Source organism: Pleurodeles waltl, chromosome 8 (genome assembly GCF_031143425.1).
Source record: "Pleurodeles waltl isolate 20211129_DDA chromosome 8, aPleWal1.hap1.20221129, whole genome shotgun sequence".
NCBI classification, from domain to species: domain Eukaryota; kingdom Metazoa; phylum Chordata; class Amphibia; order Caudata; family Salamandridae; genus Pleurodeles; species Pleurodeles waltl.
In genome coordinates, this window is record NC_090447.1 from 515,540,434 (window position 1) to 515,564,209 (window position 23,776).

The 23,776-nt window shown below is 45.9% G+C and overlaps 1 protein-coding gene across 1 annotated transcript in view; it reads right to left on the reverse strand.

The window, feature by feature from the left end:
• Positions 1-23,776, reverse strand: part of SEPTIN10 (septin 10) — a 437,643-nt gene that overhangs the window by 339,096 nt on the left and 74,771 nt on the right. The window contains exon 4 of the mRNA XM_069204503.1: positions 1,523-1,718. Coding sequence (XP_069060604.1) covers positions 1,523-1,718 — 196 coding nt within the window. The remainder of the gene's footprint in view (positions 1-1,522; positions 1,719-23,776) is intronic.

Here is a 23,776-nt window from a genome sequence, read left to right on the forward strand (position 1 = left end):
ATCCAGCTGTCCCGTATAAGAGGCTGCTCCACATGTGAAATGTGTGGTTTATCTTCCACAAGCCTCTTCACCCTGTCCCTCAGAAGTATAAGCATAGGGGACTTCCCAGAATGTGGGAGGGTGGTCAGGGATAACTGACATGACTGATGCCGTACCGGACGTCAAATGGTGCCAAGAAGGCGAATCCTCAACGTCGACTTCAGACGAGGAAAGGGATGCAAGGTTGAGCGGTGCCGACAGCAGAGTCACCATAGGTGTGATACCCGGGGCTGTGCACTGGCCCTGTAACAGCTTTGTCAACTGCAATCGAAGGTCTAACTCAAGCCGACGGAGAGCCAGCCAGCATGGATACAGGCAAGACCTTTTGCACCTCCTTGAGGTCCACAGGCGCTCCAGGGGGAAGGCGATTTCGCAAAGATAGCATAAAGGGAATTGTAGAAGTCACACATCTGGGTCATAGTCAATCCGCCCCCAGAAAAGTGAGGGAAACGCGGGGCAGACTCAGGTCTCAATTCCTCAGCCGAGGAATGGTGAGAGGCCAAATGCGGCAAAGCCTGTAACTTTCTCAACTTTAACTCCTTACGTCAGGACTTACCATGTGACATTGATGGTGAAGGACATTTACAAGAACAACTTTTTGACTGGGCCCGCGACTGGACTTTGGTATGAGAAGAAGACGATGACAGACGTGAGGACTGGTACAGCTCTAATATCAGCGTCGCTATAAGCTTCATACAGCGCTCCCGCAGAGCCTTCGGTTGGTAACACCGACAGGAGTCACACTCTTCGCATCATGGTGCTCTCCCAGGCACCAAAAACAGAGTGGGGGTCCGAAATCGGCATTTGCCATCCACAGGACCCCTAGGGCTTAGAGCCAGAAGACATGGGCAGTAAAAGCGCACTGCTCCGTCGACAAAAACATAAAAATAGGCCACAAATGGCCTAAACAATCGTTACCGCAGGCGCAGAAAAGAAGGAACTGAACTTGGTGCGTCGGCGAGGGGTTTATATGGAATCTGCCGACGACACATCTGGTGGACGATGTTGATATGGAGTCACGTGACGCCTGCTACCAACACGCAGACATACTATGATGGGAAAAAAGCTTTCGGATCCAGGCCCCTGTTTGGAGAATAATCTAAAGTAAGGAATTTGTGGTTAGATGTCTATCAGATATTTCATCCTACCATCCGTGCTCTCCAAAAGAGCCTAGGGCAGCAATATGAAACCGAGCGTTAGCAGCCTCATTAAGTCCATGAAGCTCTATATAATTTCTTCAGGATAATGCAACCTAGATGCACAAACAAAATTTTTATACAATTCCTCATGGGTTCCATACAATGCGATATAAAAATAAAATATAGAAAATGCCCTACAGTGAATAGGAGGTGCAACAGCAAAATTAATCAGGAAACAATTACAGGAGTTGAGCAATGAACACACAAATGCAAAGTGTACTATCTTAAGTAATTATGTTGAATATACTTCTTGTGTCACATCGTTTAAAAAGAGAAGTACTAACCTGTCTTCCTTGTTTATCTGGTCGCCAAATCCTACTGTACTTATAATCGTCAATTTCAATCGCACACTACTTTCCTGTAGCTCATAAGTCTGTCCTTTAAGCTTTACAGAAGGTTCGCCATGAGATGACTGGTCATCCTCAAAGTTTGTATTAAATAATGTATCTATGAGTGTTGACTTTCCAATGCCGGTCTCTCCTACAATTACAAACAAATAAACGCATTTTAACGTTTTTAGTACATGAAACAAAAAAACTGTACTTCTTCAAAAAGTTTTATTTGATTATTTAAAAACAAACATACAAGCAACTCAGACATTAAATACATTTTTATTCAAACAGGAAAAGGAATACAAGTAAATTACTAAATCAAGATTCAGAAAATAGAAAGGGATCTTTGTTTAGAGACTGCAAGTTTTAAAAAAAACTACACACATTAAAGAAGACCTGAATATTGGGCAGCATTAGTAAAAAATAAAGGGCAGGCTTCCATTGCAGAAATCCATACATAATAAAAATTGGTGTTAAAAATTGTGAGTAAAAGACGCATAGTATTTACAAAAGAAAATAAAGTGGCTCGAGAGATTGCACAACAGATTCGTAACGTGGGCAAACTAGCACAACACCAGTATCAAATTGTCCCGGAGGAAAGCAAAGTAATGATCTAATGGTTCCTAGGCGTAACTTAGAATAAAGTGCATGTTACTAAGGGCTCACAAACCAGCACAAGTATTGCTCTAGATCAAGTGAGGTTTGTACAATTACATAGTTCCACAGAAGAGGTTTTGGCAGCTGCTCCTGTTCCCTGGAGGACCATTAATGGGACACAAAAGGGTGTTTAACCTTAGACACATCAACACTTAGTAAGCGAAATCAGAGATAAAAACATATCCTCCCAACCAATCGCTTTGGCTATAGATCTCACATAACTCAACTAGGGAATTGCAGGACCCTTCTCACATCTCAAGCAATCTGTAATCATCTCCCTGTTAAGGGAAGAAGCCTAATTTGCCTAAATAGAAACCCAAAGACCCAGAGGAGTCACGTATGGGATACCCAACTCCTCCAGGTGAAAATAATGCAGGTTCAAAATAGGTAACCCCAGGAGACGGCAGCAAAATCAATTCTCTTCCACCTGCATTGATACAACATCCCCATATCACCAGGCCCCTGCACCATACATTAGGACCGGTAGGCACTTTCATTGAAAAGCCATGTGGGAGCCAGCCAAAGGTAAGTATAGGTAAGTAAGGGGCTGGTTCGATGCTCCTCTCTTCTACCTTTGGGGATCAAGTCCGTCAAAGATGAGATGTCATGCCACATTTAGATTTCATAACAGCTGAAGATAACCACTATGTTCACTACCTTTATGAACGTTACAGCTATGGAGAGGTACTATGCCCAAAGTTCTCAATACACCGGCCATTATCTGTCAAAGGAAGTAGAGCTATTTGGGTTCTTGAACCCTTTTCCCTGCTACTAGCAAGGGGTCCAGTTTAGGATAGCCAGTTAAACATGCTAGAACGAAGTAAGGTACCTTAGTAGGAGAACTCCTACTTGATCTGTGACGGGTGTAGTCTCAGTCATGAGTTTAAACCCCTCCCTTCCAGACATGATCCAGGTTCGAGATTGACCTTGTTGTCTTCCTGGGTTGCTCCTTCAATTTGTAGAAAAGTACTGCTGTTCCACATTGGAAGGTCAAACTTGTCTTAGCTACCCTCTCTAGCAATGCATGGAATCTAGCAAGTCATCTGGTGAAGAGTCTGGCTGATGAGGTGTCATTGCTTTCAGTAGAATAAACCCCCCCAACTCTTCTTTATCCTGTCATCCATGCGATCATTCTCATTTGTTTGCTATTCATTCGCAATCTAATCTTTCTCCTCATCGCAGTTCTAATTCTGATCACTATCTGGTGAGAATCTTACCTATACCATATCCCTTGGTGCCAGGAGTACTGGTTGATATACTAGCAATGGTGCCAGTGGGTCTTTGAAGGGTGTACCTTGTCAGATTCCCACAAACCTGAAGATCCAGATCTGCAGGAGTAAAGATGGCCCAGCAGTCCCACCCCAGGCCAGTTCCAACACACAACTAAAAACGGGTTTTGGCAACCATTCTTAGGGAAAAAGGAAGTAGATGAGGAACAAAGGGTATCACAGGATAGAAAGGAATCTTGATCTTCGTCTCAATCGATCAATGAGATTCTCACTCAGAAAGTCCCCTTATTACTGGATTTAAGTCTATAGAGCAATACTTATGTACCCATTAGATGTCAGTGATTATCCTAAGAATAATACCAATGCATAAGTATCTCTGCACTTGATACCTCAAATAATAGCAGTCACCATGTTGAGAGCACTGTGGCTATCATAGGGAGGTGAGTTTGCACAACTCAATTGCAAACATAACCGGGATGTATTCAATAAAGTTCCAGAATACTGGGTTTCCACCAAAGGAATCAGAATGTCCACATGAACATAAGCATAACTCCAACAGAGCAAAGGAAAAGCAGGAACAATATCTCAGTCCCATATGTTCTCCTGGAAATATTAGTAGTCCACTCATGCAGGCTCAGTGCACTTACCTGGGTTGGTAGCAATCCACGTTCCCAACTAAGGTGTTTGTGCTCACAGGAATGACGACAACAAAAACAAAGTAGACGTACTGCACTCAGGAGCCTGTAAATGTGCTGTTGAACAAAACTCAAAGCTCTAGCACATGACTGCTAGAAACCCGATTGTCCAGAAAGCCGCCAACAGGGGAATGCGACTATAAGCAGGACAAATTAACAGAACTGATGCAGAGAAAAATAAGCGATGCAAAACCGTGTTTACGGCACTGAAGGCAGATGCAGGGTTCCGGGATGGCTGGCGAAAGCAGGTCCATATCACCAAAGCGTGAATACGCTGACATGAGCTCAAAACGCTTGAGGGCAAGTAGGCAAGGCCACAAGTCAAACAGGAAACTTGAAGCCAAGCACTGATAAGAGCACAGGCACAGCTTAAATACAGAGCTACTGCCTGGCTCCAGGATGCCCCTCCTACAACTCCCTCGTACTCCTTTAAGCCTTGTGGGAGGTCGGCACAGTGCAAGGGATCAAGAAAAGAGATAAACAGGTACGGGGATTAGCAGAAACATAACAAGTGTACATTCTAACCCACTGATTTAACATTGTCAGAAACTGGGAAGCGGGATCAAGCCTAGGGGGGCAGTTAAGGGTGTTAAACCAATTAGGTCAGAAAGCAATAACCTGCAGGAGACCTACTGAGCAAAAAGCGTGAGTTGTAACATACCTGAGGCACTGGTAATGTGGATGAGGTGGTGCCAGAACAGACTGTTGATGTAGGCTACTTGGCAGTCCCCATTGAACTAGCCTTGAAAGCTTTCCGTCATGAGTTGCAGAGCAGTCATAAACTTAACAGTGATCTGCATCAGTGGAGATTCTCTGTAAAGATGCCTGGGCTCTTCATGATAGCCATACTCTCTAATGGAACCATCAAATGCACATCTGGAGGAGCGTACCGTTATTTTAATTCTTGCGCTTAAGAGTATATGTTTTACTTCAGTAGACTCTGGAGATTACTTTCATCATACTTTGGTTTATATTCCACATTTCGCTGTGCTGGTCAAGAAGCCGATTCCGAGGCTTGCTTCTGGTCACTGGCTTCCACTTCAAAATGCAAGTAGAAACATTGTACTGGCCACTGACCAAAAACCTTCAGTGATGAATGGGAGTAAGATGCTAGAGCCTCAATAGAAAGGAGAAAAGATAGATCTGCCATTATATTTAGAACATCGGTGGGATTGTAAGCAGCTTCATTGCTGGGATGCGCACACTGAAGCTGCGGTTGACAACCTGGCTGTCATTAATAAAGCGGATGGCGCAGATAGCTCATCACTAACATGATTGCCATTGATGGAGTCACCATAAATAAGGTCCATGAGACTGGTGTAGTTGTTGTTTATGGAGTCCACTTGGTTGCCAACAGAATGGTCTTTGGCAGTGTGCCTGATGTCATTGCTCGCAAGGCATCTTTCAAAAGAGAGTCGGTCAGGAGAATAATAACCCTATAAATAACTCAATGGTTGGCTGGAACTGAACATAGGTCTAGCGTAAGTCCGTGGAAAACCAATGGGAATGAAACATCTGGTCAAAGTAAGGTCTGAAATCATAAAGAGCAGAACTCTATTAAGTCAAGAGAACTTTATTTCGGCCACAGGGGCCATAAAAGCACATAGCAGCAATAAATAAATACACAAGGTTATATAAAATATGTACAGTACAAATAACTAAATAAAAATAATAAAAATAAGTGCACTCCCAGAATGAATTGATACATTCTTACTAAAACCAACATACAGATAAAAGATTTCCTCTAACAATCCAACTAGCCCCAAGGAACTTGGCAACAGCAATCACTATCGTTGAGAGAGTGTCTGATCTGAGAATTCCAAGCGCTATGTCGGACCTGCGGACCTCTACAAGCAGTCTACAAGCCAGGGCCAACCATTTCCTACGAGAGGCACTCTATTCAGGGAATCCCTCACACACAACACGCAAGACAATGCTAAGCTAAGGTGGCATGTAGTGGGAGTAGAGCACTTTGGGCTACTTCAAATGAGGTGGATGTGCTACTAAACAAAAGCTGCTGTTGGGCCTGTAGCCATTGTAACACAATTTACATCTATTTTAAGATTTTCAGTGATTTCCAGCCTTGTGACAGAGAGCAATTTAAGCATGTTAAGCAATGAAAGATTAAATGCTGGAGAACCTTAGCTAATAGTAATTGGTTGATGTGTCATTTTCACACACACAACTATAACAAATAGTTTTTAGTGCTTTAAAATGGGAGAGGTTTCATAAGAGGGAAACTACACTAAGCAGATATAATTTATCAGTAATCAGCACCACTTTGTTATCACTGCCTTCTTTACCTTTTAAAGTTAACCAGTTATATCCTAATTACAAGTTGCACAATGAGAGGGCAAGGGAATACCTGGGCCAGAATTACCATTTCCTGCTGGTGTTCCCGCTCATTCAAAGAGAAATTACAAGTTTTTGGCCCAAGAATGGGGAATAAAAGGTGGCCCTAAATAACTGGACCCTTTACTGCAAGTGCAGTACCAGATCCAGGCTAATATCCACACAGAAACTCCTCTTGCATATTTAGGAATGCCATGGTTATTCAGTATTACTACAGTGGAACATCAATAGCTATGAAAAGGTATATGTATATTTCATGTTATTATTTTAACTCTCTACGAGAAACTTTAAGATTGATGACATCACACACATTTATTTGGTATCCTATGTTAACAGAGATGAACGTATCTGGGGCGAGTCAAGCCTCCGACTGCCCTACTGACATAACTACCCTTTTGAGAAAGTTGCTATGTATTGTGTGTGAAACAAAACCTTATCACAACAAAGAAGGGATCACTCTTTGTAAGTGTATGTTAAAACATGTTTCAAAATATATTATTTAGCTACTATATTACAGAAAGGCAGCTTCACTTCCCATAGTGTATTAAAAAAAAAAAAAAAAAAAATCAGCGGTAAGCATAGGATTCAGACTGCACCCACAAAACACTTTTAGCGTTACACACCAGAAACAATAGAAAATATAGAGAAAGACTAAAAAGAATGACATTACAGACTATTTAAAAAATATATACTTCATTACAACCCCCCAAAACCATGCACTCACATCATCATAACTAATAAACACAAACAAATGGAACACTTCCATCATCATAACTAATAAACACAAACAAATGGAACACTCCCATCATCATAACTGCTAAACAGAAAAAATTGCAGTCTGCAGTAGCAAATCCATATGTACAGTATGATTCAACTGTGCTTTCCTTTAAAAATTCCTTATAACTTGGACACAGTTAGATTAATCTGCACGAAATGTGGCACTCACTTTAGCATAACTGGCTAAGTTTCGGCATGGCAGGTTTCATACAGATGCATTTTCTTCTTTAGGCTTGAGCGTGCACAAGCGCTCTGGACCATGTTGTGACCTCTATTGTGGACTTCTAACTATGCCCATGTCCCCCGTCACTTTCATTAGTTTGTGGACTTGCCTTTTAAAAATCGATTGATTCCATTTGTGAAAGGTATGCATACGTCAAGCCTTTCCTGGTGTTTAGCCCTCCTCGAGTGCACCGGTAAATTACTGAAAACATACGAGGCTCTGTATTTTCAGCTGGTTTCTGGACTACTTTATCTTTTCATTTCCTGCGCAGCGCGATCTCTCCGAGTAGAAGTCAAGAGATTTGCATGACCTCGACCCTGTTACATGGATAGTTGTACTTTTGCTGGTAACATGGATAATCGCACTTTTGCCGAAAAGTTTCACTGCGAGTGAACTTCCGTTTCCTTTTTTGTGTCTTCTTCAAACTCCTGGCGACCATCGGCTCGCATATGTGAAACTGTTTTACTTTTCATTATTAGCTTATGTGGCAAGAAAAGTCCAGTAAGGAGTTTACAAAGCTAAGAACTCTAACGCAAGCAAACACGAGACCCGTTGCATTGCAAATGCTTGTTTTGTTCTGTCTGTTACAGCAAAAGCTGCTAAATGGTTTACACCAAACTTGGCATAAAAGCAGACCTTCAAACTGCTCATTTTGTGATTTGGTTAAATTCACAGAGTAGTTCTTGAGATATTTGCATTTGAAAAAACATTCAGTGGACTTCTAAGGGATAAACTATAGGGATATATTGTGCATTATTCATGCAAGCATGAAACTCCCATGTTCTGTTAATCACATTTTATTTTTTCAATAAATATGATTAGGTGACTAAGAGTTTGAACTCTTTTTCCCCACTGTCTTAAAATTTGGAGATTAATCTAAACTTGTGAGATTTGCACAGTGAGAAAAAGATAACAAAAGGGAGACAGTATGTTAAATTATAGGCAACAAAGGGAGCTAGACAGCTACAGAGAAACGATGAAAAATTGCTCAACAAATGAGAATACAATTTTAGTGAACTGTCAACTTGTGATGTCTGTGAAACAAAACATAGCAAATTAAGGGCCAGATGTACCAAAGGATTTTACTCATTCTGTGTCTATGGGAAAAAGCTTTCGTACATATGGCCCTAAGTCACGCTGGGTGCAATGCACTGTAGGATGCAAGGAGAGCTTGTGCAGGGCCCGGATGGTGTCCTAGTTGTGTGTGCAACTGTTGGGATGTGGGGCGACTGGACAAAGGCACTGGACACATGCCAAGTCCTGCATGCAGTCTGTTGAGCACGGCTGAAAGGTGTGCACTATAAGGTCTGAACCCCTTGGTGGTTCAGTGCAGAACCTAGCAGCAGGCTATACGTGGTGAGGGTGAACTCATGGTCAAAGGTCCTGCATCCAACTGCAAATGTTCATTTAAAGAAAAAACTGAAACTCACTGAAAATAAAACATTTGAAATGAAGTTATGGTTCACACAATGCAAACGCTAATATTCACATGGAAAAAAATGAAATTCACTGTGAAAACCACAGTTAAATTGATGTTCTGATTCCAAATCAGAACCTGCAGACCCCTAATTCACTAGCTACATTCCGCTACTAAAAACTCGTCGTGCAACAGCAGTTTAACTGAAAGTGAGGTCTTCAGATGGACATTGGAAACGTTCCTCCATCTCCACCCCATGTCAGGGCTCCTCTTCAAATTCAACCTCCATACAGGTGCAAGATTTCACAGAGATGTGGATAAACAAAGTTTGTGTAAATATGGGCCGATTGACAGTGGCCCAGGGCACTGTGTACTGGAACATAGGAAGGCAAACAACGCTTGCTCCCAGCAGCCAGAGATGCGACGCTCCACATAAGGAAGACTGTCACAAGCTAAAGAGCAAGTAAATCTGCACAAGTGCCTAGGTTCTCGCTTATCCCACAGCAACCTCTTCCAATTAGATTCTCGTGAGTGAGTTCTGGATCGGTCGTACAAGTCAAGTACTAAGTGCAGTAAGGTATACAGCACTTAAAGACATTTAGTTTAGTCAGTGTTTGCTCAGAGCTTTGTCCTTTGGGAATCATTTTCTGCTACAGGAACTTGCCTTGCTAAGGCAAACGATCTTGCGAACTGTGGCAGTCTGACTTCTAAAAAATTTTGTTGGGACTTAACATGTGCTTCCAGATTCAAATTGTTGATATCTTCTTCAGCCTTTCAAGGGCATCCTCAGTTATTCAGCAGCTCGCTAAAAAGTAAATGTATCACCCTTATCTTATGTAAGAGTTCACAGTTAAATCATAATATGCTTGCCAGTAAGAGAAACAAAATGGTAACTTTCTGGTAGTAGTAGTTTGCAGATTGAAGATTTTTCTGGATTCACATGCTGTGGGTTATTCAGCCATCTAGTAGTTGGGTCCGGAAAAGTCTCCATCAAGTCTCTTTTTTTTGTGGGCGTCATAGACCGTTTAGGTTCAAAACCTCTCCTCGAGTGACATCAGACGTATAGCCTGAAAATTCCTCGACGTAGCTGCCATCTTCAGTTTCGTTGTTCTTTCTGTGAATGGCAATATTCTACTGAGTTGAGTTTGTAAATACACCTTCACTGGTGAAGGTCGCTGGTTCACCTGTGAATCCAGAAAAAATTTCAAGCTGCAAAACTACTCCTATCGGTAAGTAACCATTTAGTTTTGCAGTGTGAATTTTTTTCTGGATTCACATGCTATGCACTGACTACAGAGTGGTTTTCCTTCATGAGGGTTGGTTGGGTTCTGTAGAGTGTGTATTTGAAACAATTGTTTCAGTACCCTTTGTCCCACTTCTGCTTCTCTGTTGATCTGATGTCTATGCAGAAGTGTTTTGTGAAGAGATGTATCCATGCCCATGTAGCAGTTGCACAAATGTCCTTTAATGCTATGCTGCCTAAGCAGGCAATAGTTGTTCCTTTTTAAGGCATAGAATGCACCTTTGGCTTTTTTGTCAGGGTGACTCCTCCGTCTTGTTGCAATATTATATTTGTAATATCCACCTTGCAATTGTTCCCTCGATGACTAGAATTCCTTTCCTTGCATGTGCCAAGTATACAAAGAACTTTTCTTCTTTCCAGATGTCCTTTGTGCTCTCCAAATAGTACATAATTGCCCTTCGTATATCTAAACTGTGTAATGCTCTCTCTGCTTGCATTTCAGGTAGTTGAAAAAAAGCTGGTAGGTGGACTGATTGGTTAACATGGAACTTTGATACCACGTTTGGAACAAAGCTTGGGTTTGTTCTCAAGACCACCTTGTCTCTATGTATCCGTAGGTATGGTTCTTGGGCGGTGAGCACTTACTCTCATTAGCGAAGTGATAGCAATGAAAAAGGCAATTTTGAGAGCTAGAAACCCGAGTTGTGCATGTGGCATTAGTTCAAAGGGTAACATCATCAGCCCTCAGGTTCCTATTTTTATACTGGAAAACAGTGCTCATTGGCAAAGGAAGCTTATATGTAGCTTTTGTGGACCTAAAATCTGCATTTGACCTAATACACCGCAACAAACTATGGGACACTCTTTCCCGAATGGGAATTCCCGAGCAAATCCTAGCACTATTAATACAGCTCCACGATGGCAACTATGCACGCGTCAGGTGGGACAACAAGGGGCAACTAACTGATAGAATCCAGATATCAAGGGGTGTGCGGCAAGGGTGTGTCCTTGCCCCCACACTCTTCTCCTTGTATATCAATGACATCTTCCCCTCTCTGCTTAGAGTAGAGGCTGACCCACCATCACTTGGCACACAAAAAATCCCTGGCTTGCTCTTTGCAGACGACACTCTCCTGATAGCCAAGACCCCTAGTGGATTAAGGAAACTCCTCACGTGCTTTGAGGAATTCTTCTCCATGCGGGCACTTGAAATCAACGCCTCAAAAACAAAATTAATGACCCTTAATCCCCATAGATCCTTTAGAGGGAAGTTCACACTAGAGGGCACCACGCTTGAGAAGGGGGGGCACCTTCAGTTACCTGGGTATAGCATTGACTGATAACATGTCTTGGAAACAACACATAGGAAAGCAAGCTTTAAAACTAAAGCAAACAACGTGGTACTAATAAAGGATTTTCACCTCTCACATACAAAACCAATTTGCCCAGCAATCCAGATATACGAAGCCCAGGCTGTGACCTCAGCGCTTTACGGGGCTGAACTATGGAGCTATGCTAAAATCCAAGATATACCCATCCCTGAAAACAACTTCCTAAGAAACGTGGTGTCCCTCCCGCCAAGCACCCCACTGTTCCCCCTTTTTAAGGACCTTGGTATGAAAAACATTGGTCACAAAGCCCGCCTACGCCCTCTTCTGTACTGGCGGCGTCTCTGGACTACCTCAGAGCTCGAATCCTTCACTGCAGCCCTGCAGGTCATTTTAGAAGCTGACCATCTTCATAGCATCCCCTGGCTTAGATACATCAAGGGGTTACTCTACTCACTTGGGCTTAGAGAACTCTAGAATTCACCAACCACTTCCTCCTTTCCCTCAAAAAGCGAACTTAAAAAACTGTATTGGCACATGGTAGACTCCGAAGATCTGGGGGCGCACTTCATACTACATTATCTTGCGACTTTGTCAACCTAAAAGAGACATGCAAGTACGAGGCTTTCTGGGACATAATCACGGTACAAAGGGAAAGGAAACTGTACTTTCACTTCCGCATTGGCACGCTGCCACTAAGACCGTTTACCAGCCGCTGGTCACACGAAGAATCAACCACTTGCCCAGCCTGCAAAGCCCCCATTGAGAACCTCCCTCATGTCCTATTTGTACACTGCCTCACATAGGAAATGGCTGGCCCTGGCATGCAGACGAACGAGTTACTTACCTTCGGTAACGACTTTTCTGGTGGATACATTAGCTACCTGTGGATTCCTCACCTGATGAATACTCCCATGGCGCCAGCATTTGACGGAAATCTTCTTACTAGTCTCTGCACGTCGACGAGGACGTCACTCTAGCCCACGCGACGCCGTCTGACGTCATACAGGCAATAAGAAGTCCTCGCCGACGTGCCGATGACAGTACCAACATTTTTTACGTGCATGAGAATAATAATAATAACCCAATGCAATGAAAGAGCAAAGCAACATCTCTTAATATTGTAAATCACACAACATTGCAATAAAATAGCTGTAGATTTAATATAACCTTTTTTTTTTTTTTTTTTTTAAACAAATAAATATATTTATACATACGAATCATGTATATACCCAATATATATATAGATTTATATATAAATATACACATATATACAAATATCATACATGCAAAATGTATTGCAACTTTGAAGACCAAAAGGAGCACACTCAAGGATTGCTTGGAGAGACCAAAAAGGCAACGGGGAGGCGGGTGGGACCGTGAGGAATCCACAGGTAGCTAATGTATCCACCAGAAAAGTCGTTACCGAAGGTAAGTAACTCGTTCTTCTGATGGATACAACTACCTGTGGATTCCTCACCTGATGAATAGAGTCCCAAAGCAGTACCACGCCCGGCGGTGGGTGCCTAAATGGTCAAACCAAGAAATCCTGCAGCACTGACCGTGCAAAATGACCGTCCCTTCTGACCTCAGAGTCCAAACAGTAATGTTTCACAAAAGTGTGAAGGGACGACCAAGTTGCGGCCTTGCAGATGTCAACCACAGGAACACCCCTGGCCAAGGCCGAAGAGGCCGACTTAGCTCTGGTGGAGTGAGCTCTAATGCCCTCAGGCGGATCCTTCTTTGCCAAAGAGTAACAGATTTTAATGCAAAGAACAACCCACCTGGAGAGTGTTCTCTTGTGGACTGCCTTTCCTCTCCTCTTGCCCACGTATCCGACAAACAGCTGATCCTCCAGCCTGATATCCTTCATTCTGTCGATATAGAAGCTCAACGCCCTTTTTGGGTCCAGGCGATGTAGTCTTTCTTCCTCCTTTGAAGGATGAGGCGGAGGATAAAACGTGGACAAAGTGATTGTCTGAGCCAAATGGAAGGGTGAAACAACCTTCGGAAGGAAAGCAGCCTTGGTCCTCAACACCACCTTATCCCCATAAAACGTTATATAAGGGGGTTTAACCGATAAGGCCTGCAACTCACTCACTCTCCTTGCAGATGTTATAGCTACCAGGAATACTGTTTTAATAACCAAATACCTTAAGGGGCAAGAATGCATAGGCTCAAAAGGGGACCCCATAAGGAAAGTCAGGACCAAGGACAAATCCCATTGAGGCATAACGAATGGTTTTGGAGGATATTGATTCAGAAGACCTTTCAAGAATCTGAGAACAATAGGGGATTTAAATAACGATGGTTGGTCTGGAAGACAAATGAAGGCTGACAAGGCCGACAAATAACCCTTAATGGTAGCTACTGCACAACCTTTCTGCGCTAGAGACAGTGCAAAAGACAAAACATGTGACAGATGAGCATGTAAGGGATCAATCTGTCTCTCTCCACACCACATAACAAATTTAGACCACCTATTAGCGTAGATAGATTTAGTGGAGTGTCGCCTGGCCGCTAAGATAACATCCACTACATCAGGCGGGAGAGAGAAGGAACTCAGGTTGCCCCGTTCAATCTCCAAGCATGTAGGTGCAGACTCTGGAGGTTGGGGTGTAAAACCTGCCCCTGCGACTGCGAGAGGAGGTCTGCCCTGAGAGGGAGACGGAGCGGAGGGCACAGTGAGAGTTGGAGAAGGTCGGAGTACCATACCCTCCTTGGCCAATCCGGAGCTATTAAGATGACTTGGGCCCGGTCTTGGCGAATTTTCCTCAACACTCGAGGAATCAAGGGTATGGGGGGAAACGCGTAAAGCAACTGGTCGCACCAGGTTATCTGAAACGCGCCCCCCAACGCTCCCTGCATCGGATACTGGAGGCTGCAGAATAACGGGCAATGCGCGTTCTCCCGAGTGGCAAACAGATCTATCCGAGGAAACCCCCACATCTGGAAGATTAAACAGACTTGATCTGGATGGAGACGCCACTCGTGGTCTGCCGAGAATTGGCGACTGAGACTGTCCGCACGTACATTCAAGACCCCGGCCAGATGATTTGCCACCAAGCAAATCTGATGGTCCTTTGCCCAGGACCATAGCCGAAGAGCTTCTCTGCAGAGAAGGTACGACCCTACTCCTCCCTGTTTGTTTATGTACCACATCGTGGTAGTATTGTCCGTCAGGACCTGTACCGACTGACCACGAAGGGATGGGAGGAAGGCCTTGAGAGCCAAACGTACAGCCCGTAACTCCAACAGATTGGTATGAAACACCTGTTCCTCTGGAGACCAAAGCCCTTTGATCTCCAGATCCCCCAGATGAGCTCCCCATCCTAGGGTGGAGGCATCCGTTATTACCGTGGCCACTGGTGGCGACTGCGCGAACGGCTTCCCCTGTGAAAGTTTGTTGCCCGCAATCCACCACTTCAATTCCACAGCAGCATCTCTGGAGATCTTGACAGTACCTTCTAAATCTCCCTTGTGTTGAGACCACTGCCTTCGGAGGCACCACTGAAGAGCCCTCATGTGCCAGCGAGCATGCGTGACCAACAGAATGCAGGAGGCGAACAGACCGAGCAGACGAAGGACCTTGAGGACTGGAACTACCGCTCCATTTCGAAACATTGGAACCAATTCCTGAATATCTTGAATCCGCTGAGGCGGAGGAAAGGCTCGACTCAATGTTGTATCCAGTACTGCCCCTATGAACAGGAGGCGCTGAGAGGGCTCCAGGTGAGATTTGGGCACGTTCACCGAAAAGCCCAGGTCGAACAACAACTGGGTTGTTGACTGCAGATGATGCGACACAAGCTCCGGGGACTTGGCTTTGATCAACCAGTCGTCCAAGTAAGGGAATACTGCTATCCCCTTCCTTCTGAGCTCCGCCGCAACCACTGACATCACCTTTGTGAAGACTCGAGGTGCTGAAGTAAGACCAAACGGGAGGACCGCAAACTGATAGTGCTGCGACCCTACCACAAACCGGAGATACTTCCTGTGCGACTTGAGTATCGGGATATGAAAGTAAGCATCCTGCAAGTCGACAGACACCATCCAATCTTCCTTGTTCAACGCCAAAAGCACCTGTGCTAGGGTCAGCATCTTGAACTTTTCCTGTTTGAGGAACCAATTCAAGATCCTCAGATCCAGGATTGGTCTCAACTGACCATCCTTTTTGGGAATCAGGAAGTATCTTGAGTAACAACCTCGACCCTTTTCCTGCTCTGGGACCAACTCTACCGCGCCCTTTGAAAGGAGGACTTGAACCTCCTGTTCTAGCAACAGGAGGTGTTCTTCTGAACAATAAGATGGGCGGGGCGGGATGAGGGGCGGGAACTCCCGAAAGGGAAGGGCGTAGCCTTTTCCCACAATGCCGAGAACCCAAGTGTCCGTTGTGATAGACTTCCACTTGTGGAGAAAACGCTGTAATCTTCCCCCTACAGGAGAGGAGTGAGTGGGAAACGGTGGAAGCCTAAGGCTGCTTCCCCTGCTGCACCCCTCCAGAGGACGAGGAAGAGGCAGAGGGCTGTTGAGAGGCTCCTCTGGTACGGACCCCACCCCTCCCCCTCCCTCTAAATGACCTATAGGGGAGGGAAGAGGCGGGTTGCTGGAACCTCCCCCGAAAGGAAGAGGAATAAGAGCCACGCCCAAATCCCCGAAACCTCCTGAAAATTCTAGAAGAGGCAGAGGAAGAAGGAGCTTGCAGTCCTAACGATTTGGCTGTGGCTCTGCTCTCCTTAAATCGTTCCAAGGCTGAATCTGCCTTGGCTCCAAACAGTCTGTCCCCATCAAACGGGAGGTCCAGCAGGGTCGACTGCACATCCGCAGAGAACCCTGAGTTTCGGAGCCAGGCCTGTCTTCTTGCCACCACAGCCGTGCCCATCGCCCTGGCCACCGAGTCGGTCGTGTCCAGCCCAGACTGGATAATCTGGGTCGCGGCAGCCTGGGCGTCCGAGACCACATCCAAAAGACCCTGGGGAAGCTCCGTGAATGAAGACGAAATATCATCCATCAGCGCATGGATGTACCTCCCCAGAATGCACGTGGCGTTGGTGGCCTTCAACGCCAAACTGCATGACGAAAATATTTTCTTGGACTGCGCATCCAGTTTCTTGGAGTCTCTGTCTCCAGGCACCGTCGGGAAGGAACCAGGCGCTGACTTTGAGGAACAGGAGGCTTGCACCACCAAGCTCTCCGGCGTAGGGTGTCTAGAGAGAAAGCCAGGGTCAGATGGTGCAGCTCGATACCTCCTGGCCACAGCCCTATGAACGGCCGAGGAAGACACCGGCTTCTTCCACACCTCCAACACCGGATCCAGCAAAGCCTCATTAAATGGCAAGAGAGGCTCAGCTGCAGCAGAGGCCGGATGCAATACCTCTGTCAGCAAATTCTGCTTTGCCTCTGCCACCGGCAAAGGCAGGTCCAAAAAGCTCGCTGCCTTCCTCACCACAGCATGAAAGGAAGCAGCCTCCTCCGTATATTCCCCTGGAGATGAAAGGTCCCACTCAGGGGAAGTGTCCAGCCCACTGGCTGTATCCAGACCATGCAGTCCGTCTCCAGAGTCCTCAATCTCTCCCTCCTCTAGGACTCGCTGGTACTCTTGTTCTTCTAAAAGACGGAGAGCACGCCTCCTCGAATGAAGTCTCTCCTCGATACGCGGAGTCGACATGGCCTCCGCCGACGTCGAAGAACGGCGCCGATCTCCAGAAGCATCTGACGCCGCGTCCGGCGCCACAGGCAGCTTCGGCGCAGAGGCAGGAGCCGGAGGACGAGGTCTTGGAGCCGATGGACCAACCGGAGTCACAGGGCAAAATCCTGACTTCGACGGAGGGGCAACCTCCGGGGCCGAAACATCCGAAGCCACCGGAGCGGCCACCGACGCCGGCACCGGCGCCGAGCCCACATTCCCAAAAGGGAGAAAGGGCATAAAGGGTGCCGGCCGAAGAGGCGCAGGATCACCCAACGAAAAGGCCAAGGGCCCCGAAGGACCAGCCGGAGCAGCTCCTGGAGCCATCTGCTGAAAGATGGTATACATCGCATTAAGAAACGCGGTACTATCGGCTCCAGGAGTGGGAAAAACCGGATACTGGGGTGCCTGGATCGAGGGCGACCCCGACGCCGGCCTCGACGTCTGCGACGCCGGAGAAAACACAAGAGGCTGCACCACCTCAATCACTGACGCCTGACCAGGTGAAGTCGGTGACGCCGGAGAGGGCAACGGCGTCGATGGATGCGGCGTGACCGTGGGGCTGACCTCCCAAGTCCTCCGACGCCGAGCCGAAGGTGACCTCGAATGAGACTCCTTGCTGGAGTGACGTCGTGAGTCTCTACGGCGCCGGGAGTCTCGATGACGCCGGTGAGACCTTGGCGAAGAGAACTTCTTATGATGTTTCTCCTTCTTCTTTGACTTTGCCATGAATAACTTGGCCTCGCGCTCTTTGAGGGCCTTCGGATTCATGTGTTGACATGAATCGCAAGTCGAGACGTCGTGGTCGGAGCTCAAACACCATAGACAGTCGGAGTGAGGATCTGTAACTGACATCTTGCCCCCACACTCTCGACAGGGCTTGAAACCCGACTTCCTCTGAGACATTGTTACCGCAGAGAAGACTACGCAGCAGACAATACACTGTAACCACGAAGGTAACAGTAACTCCCTCGAAGATAACCGTTTCGAATGCACGGAAAAAAGGGAACTGTCATCGGCACGTCGGCGAGGACTTCTTATTGCCTGTATGACGTCAGACGGCGTCGCGTGGGCTAGAGGGACGTCCTCGTCGACGTGCAGAGACTAGTAAGAAGATTTCCGTCAAATGCTGGCGCCATGGGAGTATTCATCAGGTGAGGAATCCACAGGTAGTTGTATCCATCAGAAAGCTGGGAGTCTGGAGTTCTGAAATAGCCCTCCGAATCCTCAGATCAGACACTCGGCCAACGTTAGTGGTCGCCGTCGCCAAGTTCCTCGGAGCTAGTTGGATAGTTATTGGAAATTTTTTATCTGTTTAATGGTTCCAACAAGATTGTTCCATTATACAGTGTGAGTGTATTTTATCTTTATTTTATTCTTATTTTATCAGCCTTACGTATCATTATATTTATTTAAATTGTGCTTTTATGACTCTTGTAGCGAAATAAAGTTCTTTTGACTGACTAAATCAAGAAGGTATACAATGATACTTGGGTCACTACTCCTAGCAACCAAATAAAAACTAGATGACGAGGACTGTCTCAGCATTTTTTGACTGGGGAATAAGCATATCAAAGACCTCATTAAGATCTATTAGGCTAAATGTGTTTTAGCCTCTTGTGACAGAAGTGATATCCGAGGGTAGCAGACACCTCTAAATTGCAAGTGTCAGAAGATAAGTTCTTGAGGGGATTATTATCCTTACACCAGTAGTTATATTGTGGCCTAATATAACTATAACTCACACCCCCGCCATGCACATTTTTTTTATTCAATAAGTTGACCTCTCTTTCATTGATACTTTTATTGACTTTATAAAAGTTGCATGAAAGCTGTAATAGCGGTAATTAACAGCGCATGGTGAGGGTGCGAGTTATAGATACCGTAGGGCATGAGTTATAGTTAATTGAAATACATGTATTTATAAAAGCTGAATTTCTATGGTTTGTGTGTCTATTATCATCTAGTAGCAGCCTGTATGGAAAAAGTGGCTAAATGGATGGCAAGCTGCTGCCTAAAATTAAACGGTGATAAGACGGTGTTAATGATTCAATCCTCTATCCAGGCCTGTGACTGATTGGTCTAGCTGTATGGGAAATACTCCTGTCCCCTGTTCCCCTATAAAGAACTTAGGAACGTAGTTGAACAAAACCTTAGTGATGGAACCCCAAGTAAAAAAAACTTGCTGCCACTTGCTTTGGGCTACTTAGAATGATCTGGGTGATGGTGGCGCTCATCCCAGAAAATTCAAGAAAAACGGTGATACAATCTTTGGTGGTCTCTCAACTTGATTATGGGAATTCACTTTATTTAGACTCGCTGAAATTTGTCACAAAAAATGCAGATACTTCAAAATGTGGCAACTAGACTTCTCTTCAAAATTCCTAGCCACGACCGAGTGAAGGAGGCGCTTAAAAAACGTTACTAGTTGCCTATTGATGCAAGGATTAAGTTTAAATTACTATGCCATTGCACATAAAGCTATCAATGTGGAGAAGTGTGGCTCAATGGTTAGAGCGGCAGACTCTGATGCAGAAATTTGGCCCGGGACCAGGGTTCAATTCCTGCCTCAGCGGGTCTTGGGCTCAATTTCCTTGGACCTGATAATTCTCGCATAGGTGCCTAATCTAATTCATAGGTCCCACTCTGTAACTCTGGGCAATAGCTTGCTTAATCTCCACAACGGCCCCAACAGCGCTGGGATGCCTGGCTTCACCTTGGAGTTTGCCCAGGAGTGGGCACCTCACAGGGAAAAGCCAGGAGGGGTTCCACAGCGGTATGAGTACAGCGCCTTGAGACCCTAACGGGTGAGTAGTGCGCTATACAAGTACGAAGTTTACAGTTTTATCAATAGCAAGGGCCCCATTAAGATTAGAGTCCTCCTTTCCCCTTAGCTACCGACTAGACCCCTAAGATCCATCCATGATCGATTATTGAGAATCCTGCATGTGGAAGAGGAACAAAGTTTAAGGAAAAGGCTCAAAGCTTGCTTTTTTCCTCATTAGCCTCCCTACTATTCTGTTATCATCCTCTCAGTCAGCTTTACTTGCCTAGGACTGGGAAACCCTTGGGCAGCCATGCACTTTACAAATATCATAACCTAACCTATTCATTCCATATTTGTTAGCACACCCAGCTCTTAGCTCGTTGTTTTTGTATTTTAATCAGTTGCTTCTTTCTGAGAATACATAGTTGCCAGTGCTGCACATTCTCTCAGCCCTTTGCACACATTTCACTGTGTACTCTTTTTAAGGCTGTCATGTTCAGTACATTACATTCTAACTCATTTTGCAGCTAATCTCAGGAGTCAGTCCCCAATTCCTGGACTTATTACTGAGTCAGGCCTGTTCTTAGAATATTGCAAGATGTATTATATATTCACCACATAGGCCTAACGGGGGCAAAGGGCATTCCAGTCATGACCGACTTCCGACGCACATCATTCCAATAACAGGTGTGCTGAGAATGGCGCTGACTCTTTAGCTACCTGAGAGGACTGCCATCCAGATAACAGGCAGACCCTTGCCACCATTTTCAGGTATGGGGTCGGGGTCCCTCCCTTAGATCGGGAAAGGCAGAAGGGTTTTTACTGCTATGCTCTCAGATTTTAAACACAGGGTGTAGGTAGGAATCTTTAGGTTTTTGGGAACATACAAAGATGGTGGGGGTGTTTATCTTATTCACACTGATTGTAACAATGATCACTGTACTCTGTTTCAACTTTTTAATTGTTGCAGCCCATGCTTTTTATAATAGGATGCATTTGCTTAAAAAAATTTATTGAAATTAATTTTGCATCTCTTATTCCACCTTGGCATGTGTGAGTCTTTGAGTAACTGAGCAAAAAAGGTATGAGCTGTTCACCACAACTTCTATGAAGAGTCAGAGTGTCAGGTTTAGGTTGCCACAAATGACCTTTCCCTTCTAGGGTTGGGTGAGGCACTGCAGAATAGCCACGAGTTAGATCGACTGCTTCCAAGGTGGTGTGGGACTGACTCAGTCACCCACACTCTGCTGCGCTGCTGCCTTAAAATACATAGGCCCTCATTCTGACCCTGGCGGTCGGCGGAGAGACGGCGGTCGGACCGCGAACAGACCGGCGGTATTAAAAATGGCATTCTGACCGCGGCGGTCCCCGCCGCGACCGACCGCCACTTCTCCACTCCGACCGCCACGGCGGTCATGACCGCGGGGCTGGAGTTTGCGCACTCCGGCCCGGCGGTCGTCCCAAGACCGCCAAGGGTATTATGACCCTGCCTACCGCCGCGGTTTCTTGCGGGCGGGAACCGCCGTGCGAACCATGGCGGTAAGCACTATCGGGGCCAGGGAATTCCTTCCCTGGCACTGATAGGGGTCTCCCCCACCCCCCACTACCCACCCGAGTCCTCCCCCCACACCCTCCACCCCCCTGCCACCCCCCAGAGGTGGTACGAACCCCCTCCCCACCCCCACCCCGACATGCACATACATGCACCCCGACATGCACACACCCCCAACATGCACATATACACACCCCCTACACACACATACACAACGGGGACACATACCCGCACACATACATGCAGACATGCGCACCTGCCGAACAGCACACATTACCCATAGACACAGCAGCACCCCCCGCCCGCATACACGCACTCACACACCCCCTCTACACACTCACACGCACACCCCCATGCACGCCCACATCACACAACACCCCCCCACCCCCTCCCCTCACGGACGGTCAACTTACCTTGTGCGTTGGTCCTCCGGGAGGCGACGGGAGCCATGGGGAGGTGACCGCCAACAGAAGACCGCCAACAGAAGACCGCCACACAGAAATGTGGGTCGTAATTCTGTGGGCGGTGTTCTGCTGGCGTGGAGGTGGAGGTTGACCAGTCTCCACTTTCCCGCCGACCGCCAGTGTGGCTGCTGGCGGTTTTCCGGCGGAACGCTCCCAGCGGTCAGAATGCGCACAGCGGCATACCGCCGCGGTCGGCGGTCTTCACCGCGGCGGTAACTCGGCGGTCTTGCGAAAAGACCGCCAAGGTCAGAATGAGGGCCATAGTCTTATTACTGTAATACAAGCCACACAACACAATTGTTGACATATGTTGGGCCAGTGTTATGTAGTACATTGAAAGTGTGGGTGAGGAGTTTGAATTATGCTTGTTTGTGTACCAGGAGCCAGTGGAGTTCCTTCAGGAGTGGAGTGATGCGAGTGCTGAGTGGGAGGTTGAACGTGATTCTGGCTGCAAGTTCTAAATGGTCTGCAGTCTTCTTGTAGCATGTCCGGATTATCTGTAGCACCCATTTTGAAATGGTTCCTTAGACACAGGTGAAACCTTGTTCACTGGTGCAAAGGAAATAAAGAACTAGTTCCATTTTGTGTCCTTTTTTGTCTCCTGTAGGTAGTACGGCTGCCCTTCACATAACTAATGCATGTGGAGCCCTTTCTGCAAGTGACTGGTTGGTGGAGGAACTTGCAAAGCTGGTTGGACAGGTGAACACAAAAGTATGTGATGACCTTTGGGAAGACCCGTGAATTTGTTCTCATAACCCATCATTTTGTATTTGTATGAAGGGTTCCTGTTTTGTCGGAGCTTCCAAACGTTATGGCTACTAAGTAGACTGTCTTCACTGTTAAATATTTCAGTTTGCTTGTAACAAAATGGATTATTATATGAGGTGGGTAACTACCCACCTCAAAGAATGATGACAACCTTTGTCAGGGAAAACCCTCAACATCACTAAATTAACCTGAGCTCAATTGCCTGGTAGCTATGACACAGAGCACACAAGCTTTACTTCGGGCAATGTGCTAGTATTTATGCAGTACTGAAAAAGTAATAAAGAAAAAAACAAGCAGAGCAATAAAAATCCTAAACTGAGTTAGAAAAACAGAGTAACATTAAAACAACTAAGTGATACCAAAATTCATAAAAAGGGAAATAGAGATATGAATTTCTGAAGTGTGAAGTAGAAATAGCACCAAGTAGTGCTAAGCGCCAATGGAAGTCTGTGGTCAGAGTAGAACTGGACTGAGGCACAATTATAGACTGGCCGTGATGGAGTACAGGTCTGATACACCAACTGGGTTTGTACTTGTCAAATATTTTACCCTCTGACTTCGTTGTTTAAGTCCTAATTCTCCACAGGAGTACACTTTTAAAGCTCCCCACAGCCTTAGAAGAGACATTTAGAGACTCACAGGGTATCAGGCAAAGGCCAAAAGCAGGGTCTAGTCCCGCTCCACCTGTCACTGGTCAGCTGGGTGCTTTCAGGAAAAGGCCTCTTGCAGATTGTCTCGCTGTAGTCACAGTGTGGGGTCAGCCAAGTGTCTCTTGGAGTTCAGTTCTTTGTCCTGGGTACAAGGAAGCAGGAACATCCTCTAGGGCTCCTCGACAAGTCACAGACAGAAGGGCCAATTCTCTTCTGATCTTCTGCAGGTCCACAAAGTGTTTTGAAGTGTAAAGTGGGTGTCTGAAGGTGCCACGTTAATACATGGATCCAACTAGGGGGTTGTGGTGATTCCTGTGTATGACAGAAACAATGGGGTAAAAGTTTCCAGAAAAAAACTTCCTCACTTTTCAATAGTTTCTGTTTGACTGACTTCAAAT